A 7,131-nucleotide genomic window follows, 5' to 3' on the forward strand; every position below is an offset into this window, starting at 1 on the left:
GAGACGGTTTGACCACTCCCGTAAAGCGACGGCCGTATCATGCAGTTTGTGATATAATCTGTGGAAAGGCTCAGCATGTGTTGTTGGTTCATTCCATGCTTGGGCGACTGTATCCTTAAATCCTGGAAGTTTAGTCCAAAAATTTTCGAATTTGAACGATTTTGGATGTCTTGGGCCACTATGGTTGGACAACAATAGTGGACAATGGTCAGATAGGAAAGTGGATAGGGCTTGCAGTGTATGTTTGGTGAATGCCTATTCCTATTGCTCATTGGCGAATACTCTATCGAGTTTAACGAGTGGGATTTCTTCTCTCATTGCTCCACGTGAACTTTCTATTTTGGAGGTGAATCTCGCGTAGATCACAGGCGTCCAAGGTGTCTCTAAACATGGTCACATGGCTACGATTTAGTCTAGTGTTGTTCTTGTCGCTCGCTTTGTAGATGAGGTTAAAATCACCTAGAATTAGCCATTGGGAGTTGTTTCCTGGCTTTAGAGATTGCAACTCGGCGAGGAACTCTGCTTTCCTGCTAGCTCTGGTCGGGCCATAAACAACCGATAGGACGAAGCTATTTGACGTTTCTTGCATTTTAACTGTTGCCGTGATATGGTGTTGTCCTATCACCACGTCTGACAACTCAACGTGGTTGGTGTTCCATAGGAGGAGAATGCTTCCCCATGTGCCACTGATGCCCCCCGTTGGCTTATACATGTAGCTATCGAGCCGATGTCCTCCCAAATACGCGACTGTGAATTGGTTGATTTTGCTTAGTTTAGTTTTTTGGAGGCAGGCGATGTGGCACAAAGTTGTTGAGATTGTCTCTCAGACGGTGTCTCGTCTTACTCTCCTGTTTAGCCCCCTCACATTCCAGTATAGAATTTCAATGTTCGTTTGCATCATTGACATAATTGCATGCTACTCTCCTGGCGGTAAGGCAAGTGCAATTCAGCAGTGAGAGCGGCGTGGCCCAGGGACACAAGAACTCCCCCTGCCCCCTCAGCATTAAGTTACACAGATGCAGAAACTCACCCTGCCTCCTCAGCAGGAAATCACACAGGTGCAACTGGGAGAAAAACTGATGGAAAGACGATACAAATGTTGTAGCGCAGTCTTGACAGTGCTGTGACATTAAGGTTACAACCCAATTGAACAAGTGGTCTCTGATGAACTGAATGAAATTGCAGTGATGCCGCGCACTACACCAAAGTTCTAGAAGTGCTAATAACATAACAAAATAGAGACTCTAGTCGACGCAGTTGCATTGCAGCTAAGTGGCCGCTTGGACCTCTGCCTGCATTGCATTGACAGCTTCCTGGATATCATCAATGGCATCTCCGACCACCGGTGCCATTGCTTCATCTAGGCCTTCAGTGTGTGCTTCTTCTAGGTTGAATGCCGCCGTGAGTGCCACAATCACCTCTTGAGGGAGGGGTCCCTGAAACATCACAAGGTACTCCTGCAGGGCAGCCTCGACGGGCTGCAGATCATCATTCAACAGACCAAGCTTACGGCACAAATTATGCTACGCGCGTTGAATGGTTGGCATCGGCCGACGAGTAGAAAGCTGTGCACTGCGATGTACCGATGACATGTCGAAGACTCGTTGTGGGCGGCGGCGCTTGGCTGAACCCTCTTGCGCCGGTGGGATCAGGTGATGCAGGGGTTGCTCGTCGTCCTGAAGGAGTGGCTCCAGCCTAGTGAAGAGAGTCGCAATGAGCATGTCGTCACTCTAGCAACTCAGTGTCGCAGGAGCTGGCGCCTTGTCGATGTAGTCGAGGAGGAGATCGTGCAGGGGTGGGAGCTCTGTGGCCGCCAGTCCCTATTGCCGGCGCAGGTAGTTCCTGGCCGCCTCCTGGAGTGTGGATGCTTGATTAGCAAACAGAAACTGAAGCTCGATCACCTGTTTGTCGCGGAGGGCACCGAGTTGAGGCAGTTGATGCGGTGGGCTGGTGTTGAGGCTGCTGCTGTCATTCAGGTGGTTGCACCTTTCGTGTCTGCTCCCTCCTGCCCAGCTGAAGCGCCTGGGCGAGCACTCCCTCTCGCGGTAGGTGTCTCCGCCTGCATGCTTCTGCGTGTCCTGGCCGTGGTGAGAACGTTCACCATGGCCGTGACTATCGCGGTCGTCGTCGTCCTCCTTGCGCCGGCGCCACACGTTGCCTTGGCCCGGGTGGTTGTTGTTGTAGCCCCGGCGCCGGTCGCGTTCATCTCTGCCTCCGTGTCGACGATCGTCCTCCGTCGCGTTGTTCCGACTAGGTCACTGCTGGTCAGAACGTGGCGGCGAGTGCTGGCACGCGGCATGTTCCATGGTCCGGCGTGGCACGGTCTCCTCGTCGATGCAGCCAAGGTGCCATGGCGGGAGGCGGCGGATCGTCAGGGTGCAGGAGGTCCTATTGTCGAGGTTGACCGAAGCCAACGTGTAGTCCTGGACCTCCTCTAGGTGGATGATGATGCAATGCTTCACTCTTTGCTGCCAGTGCTCTGGTGGCGTCTGGGACACCAACACAGACTCCACCCTGGCGTCGCGCACCCGGCCGGTGAAGGTCAGCCAGACACACTAGGGGATTGTGCTTGGATTCGCCATCCACATCTACAGGTTGATGGTCTTCGTTTCCTTCGGCCGGTCCAGGTTGGTGTCGATGGCTTCCAGGGTGCAGTAGCTACCGATGAGGCATTCTGCAATGTCAGCTCTCCACGGAACAGCAGCATCGCTCCCTCTGCATCACGGAGGCTCCTCCATTTAGTGAAGTGAACCTCAACGCCGGCGCCTGTTGCTTTGCCTTTTTGGAGTGCCGCTGTGTAGTGATGTGCATGCTTGAACTTGATTAGGAAAGCTTCAAGAAAGTGGTGCGAGACGGTCACCTCTCCATGGCATAGGTTGAAGTCCTCCCTGATGGCCTTTCTCGATGTCCCGTGGCTGCATTGGTTCAGGGCCATGCACCGCCTAGGTGACAGCCGCCGTCGCGTCCCACTCCCGCAAGTCGGCGTCGATGTCGCCCGTGGACTGGATGAGACAATCCACCTATCCCGGCCGCGTCGCAGGCTCGCTGAGTCTTGACATTGTCATTGATGTAGTAGGCAGCGGTGGGGGAGGAGGAACTTGACGGGTCGTCGGTCTTGGACTGTTGGCACGCTCCGGAGGACGGCTAGCCCGCCGGCGCGCGGATGAAGGGTCCCTCGGCGTACGGTGCTTGCTTCTGCAGTTGCGCGCACGGTGGCCTGAGCGATGGCAGAGGAAGCAGCGTACTGGATCCCGGCACACGGCGGCGCGGTGGTTGGCGGCAAGGCAGATGAAGCAGCGGCCGTCGGTGATGTCGCGGAAGGCGCGAGACCCGGAGCTGCCTGGTGCTGGGGGCAAGAGTGGTGCTGTGGGCGAAGAGGGTGCGGCACAGCTCTGTTTGCATTGGGGCGTCGCGTGAGGCTTGAATGCTTCTCCTTCCTCCACGTCCTGACCGTCTTCCATCCTGCATCGTGGGGTGGGGGGGAGGGGAGTTAAGGCGGCCGCCTTGCGCCGTGTGCCCGTCACCTCAGGCGCGGCTTGACTGGCGAGGGGGACGGTGGTTGAACAGAGGTGACCTACAACGGGAGGGGGAGTAATTGCTCCGAGGGGACGTAGTAAAGGCGGAGCTCCCCCTCCGAGACCGCCGTGCCTGGCGCGAATCCTCGTCGGTGGATCCTCTGAGGACCTGGGCGTATGTGCGGCGTGCCGAGGGAGAGCGGCCCCAGCCTCCTTCCGACGGGATCTGTGGAGCACTCACCTGGATCTTTGTGTTGACCTTGGGCCTGGCGCGCGGTTGCAGTGCGGCCGGATCTGCGATTGGCTTGGGCGATGGGGTGGGGGCGGCCGGCGTGACCGGCCAGGCGGCTGCGGAGTTCCTGGATGCGGCGTGGGGGCGGCGGAGGAGTTTGGTTGCGGTGGCGGGGGCGTTGTCGCCGGGAGCGGAGCGCGTGGGGGCATGGCTGGGATGTCTACCCTGTGATAGATTCGATTCCTGCAAATAACTGTTGTTGTTTTCTTCTAAAAGAAACTGAAGAAAGCCTGTGCATCAGCGTGGTAAAATGTCAGGCTGCGTGCGGTTGCACTGTGTCTAGGCTTTGGCTATGACTGTGGTTCATTTGGCTAAGGTTAGCATCATACTCAATATTTTATTGTGGTTGATGTAGAGTAATCATGTTGATGTCTTGTGCTGGCATGTAACATCTGAGTGAACAACTCATCATCACTGACCGGCATGGAGCTTAACAAACCTCTTATAATTTTCAAAAAATTATCCGGAATTCCAGATATAAGATATGAACCCATACGTTTCCAGTTCTCTGATTAGGTAACCTACCTCGGCACTTCGCTATCATCGAGTAACATGTGATTTCCTTTCACAGTCCTAAGGTAGACGTAACATTGCAAAAGAAGAAACAAAAACAGATATGCAATCTTATATAAAGAAAAACCAAAGAGCGAAAACAATGGCAAATGAAAAAGAGAGGAGAGATAAAAAAAGGTTACATCGCATTATCAAAAGCAAAAGCGTTCCAAAGCATAATCAGAGCCCGGTGATGATTCACAAAAGGCATCATCATACATGGTCGGTAGTGGTAGGAGTAGGACTCTTTTGGATGATCAAGAGCTTACATCACGATGACGACATGCTACATGCACGCTGCACAAACCAAGCAACACAGATGGCGTACAGCACTTCTCGTTGCCTCCTTCAGCACCGGAGCGCCGTGTTCCATACCAATCAAACCTTAATTAGCTACATCTGCGTTAAGCTGTTAAAAGAGGACTTGTTTTTTCACTACTACTTGGCCTCTTTCTTGGACGGATTTGCCCTTTTGTATGTGCATTCTAATTGACCTAGGGATAGTGGGATACTTGCCACCTCATCAAACAGATGGCTCCCGGGTTTGCATCGAACATCTCCAAGCTGTTCGTTGCTCTTGTAGCCGTTGCTGGTGGTAGTGTACCAATTGATCATGTCCGTCCGATCAGATCTTTCCGTGTTCTGAATTCTGATGCTCATAGCAGAACTGCAGATGATGGCTCGAGTTCCACATCTAGCAATTCAGTTTCAGCATTGGAGGGCCCGGTCTGGAAGTAGGTGGAGACTGGGTCCCTCTCAGAGTCGACCAGTGGGCCCAAGCCCGTATGGTCCTGAGGACCCCCTACTGGGCCCCACAGGCCTAGCTCCTTCTCCAAATTCTCCAACCACCAATCGTCGTTCGCGGCCTCCTCCCCTGCTACGCTGGTGGTGCTGATGGCGGCGCCCGTACATGGGGCTGTTGCATCGCCATGGCGCGCGCCCGAGGCGTCGGCGCACTCGCCGTCGATGATGCTCCAGATATCCGGCTCGATGTCGATCACCGGCAGCTCGATCAGCTCCTCCACGCCGCGGCCGATGCACGTCGTCAGGGACGACGAGGAGCACGACGACGACAGCATTGGCTGCGCCGCCGTGGGCGCGTCCACCAGCATGTCGGAGACGTCGATGTCCTCTAGTTGGAGGGGGGGCACGTCGACCGCGTCGGGCTCCTTGCTCGTGCCGCACTGGTCGCCGGAGTCGCTGCCCCCGGAGCTGTTGTTGGTCGTCGTCGAGGAGGACGCCGAAGACGAAGCGGTGACTGGCGTGCCGGCGTCGTTACCGCTCGCCGCTCCGCCGTTACTGGCCGCGCCAGCCTTTTGCTGCTCCCGCAGCGCCACCTTCTTCTTCAGGTGCGTGTTCCACACGTTCTTGATCTCGTTGTCCGTCCTCCCCGGCAGGCACGCCGCGATCTTAGACCACCTGAACAGATCAAATTTGTTCAAAACATCACAACCAATGATGGAGTTGAAAACTCGAATCCCTTATGCTACGAGCTAATGATGGACAGTCGCTTACTTGTTCCCGAGCATGCCGTGCAGCCTTATGATGGTCTCCTCCTCCTCGACGGTGAAGTTGCCGCGCTTCAGGTCGGGCCGCAGGTAGTTGATCCACCTCAGCCTGCAGCTCTTCCCGCACCGCAGCAAACCTATCCAAGCAAGCCAAGGAAATTCGATCAGCAAAAACGCTACGAAACACACTGCAATCCTCTCCTCTGCCTCCTGCAACTCGCCATGCACATTTTGCAGTGCCCAGCTAGTAGTACACAGTAGCTACCTGCTTGCTTGGGTAGCGCGCGCCAGTTGGCGTGGCCGTGCTTCTTGATGTAGGCCATGAGGCGCATGTCCTCCTGCGGCGTCCACGAGCCCCGGTTGAGCCCCACCTTGGCGCAGCACGGCGCTCGCCCTCGCCCCATGCCGATCTCTCCCTGTGTTCGCCGAAGCTGTCACCACTCCCGGGGTTCTGGCTGGATGATGCAGAGAGCAGTGAGCACGGCTCGGGGAGGGGAAGGGTGGTGGTATATATGTGCACGCGGCTGAGGTGGGCAGCAGCTAGCGCTCCCCTCCGGCAGTGACGCTGCGGTGACAGGTGACAGACCCAGCAGTTGCCTTGCCCGCCCCTGCCTCTTCTACCTGTAAGAATGCGCTTACCAAACCCCTGTCCCAGGAAAGCAACGCCCTGTGGACCGGGAGCTTTGGGAGAGAAGGCCATTCGTGTGGCTCAGATTTCTCAAGCCAGGGCCTGCGGACTGTTGTTAATCAGGACATGGCCTCATTTTTGGGGGGCTAGCAGGCCTGGTGATCCTACACGTGTACGAGCTAAGGTCTAAGGATAATCTTAAGCTGCTAATGCTTGTAAAAGAAATTGGTGTGGGACTTTTTGGAGTAGTTGAAATTTTTTTAAAGTGCTTGCCTTTTTTCTGTACTGGATTGCAGTGTATATTCAAGTATATCCTTTGCTATTTGTATTTGGAGCTCTATTTGTTAATTTAAAATTTAGTGCCTTTTTCAGTAGTCTAAACGAATTCATATTATCTAAACCATTAATCTGATTCTGATTGCATCAGGTACATATGTTAATCTGAACTTGCGATCCACTAGTATAAGTTAACTTATATTAAGAAAGGAAAAGGAAAGGTCAGTTCATGGAATGGTGAGGCCTGTAATACGTAACATCAACCGTCTAATATTATTCTTAATGTTGCCACAGCTGTTAACCTGTAAGATCAGGTCTGGTTAACTCGGAAGGGTCACCAGAAGCCGTGTTCGAGATCAT

The 7,131-nt window shown here is 54.4% G+C and overlaps 1 protein-coding gene across 1 annotated transcript; it reads right to left on the bottom strand.

Annotated features, from left to right (window-relative positions):
* Positions 1-4,481: 4,481 nt before the first annotated feature.
* Positions 4,482-6,412, bottom strand: LOC101756943 (myb-related protein Zm1). Its single transcript, XM_004953475.3, has 3 exons — positions 6,133-6,412; positions 5,875-6,004; positions 4,482-5,778 (listed from the first exon to the last, which is right to left on the bottom strand). The coding sequence occupies exons 1-3, from the start codon at positions 6,269-6,271 to the stop codon at positions 5,016-5,018; spliced, it is 1,032 nt and encodes a 343-aa protein (XP_004953532.1). The 5' UTR covers positions 6,272-6,412; the 3' UTR covers positions 4,482-5,015.
* Positions 6,413-7,131: the final 719 nt, after the last annotated feature.

Source organism: Setaria italica, chromosome I (genome assembly GCF_000263155.2).
Source record: "Setaria italica strain Yugu1 chromosome I, Setaria_italica_v2.0, whole genome shotgun sequence".
NCBI lineage: Eukaryota > Viridiplantae > Streptophyta > Magnoliopsida > Poales > Poaceae > Setaria > Setaria italica.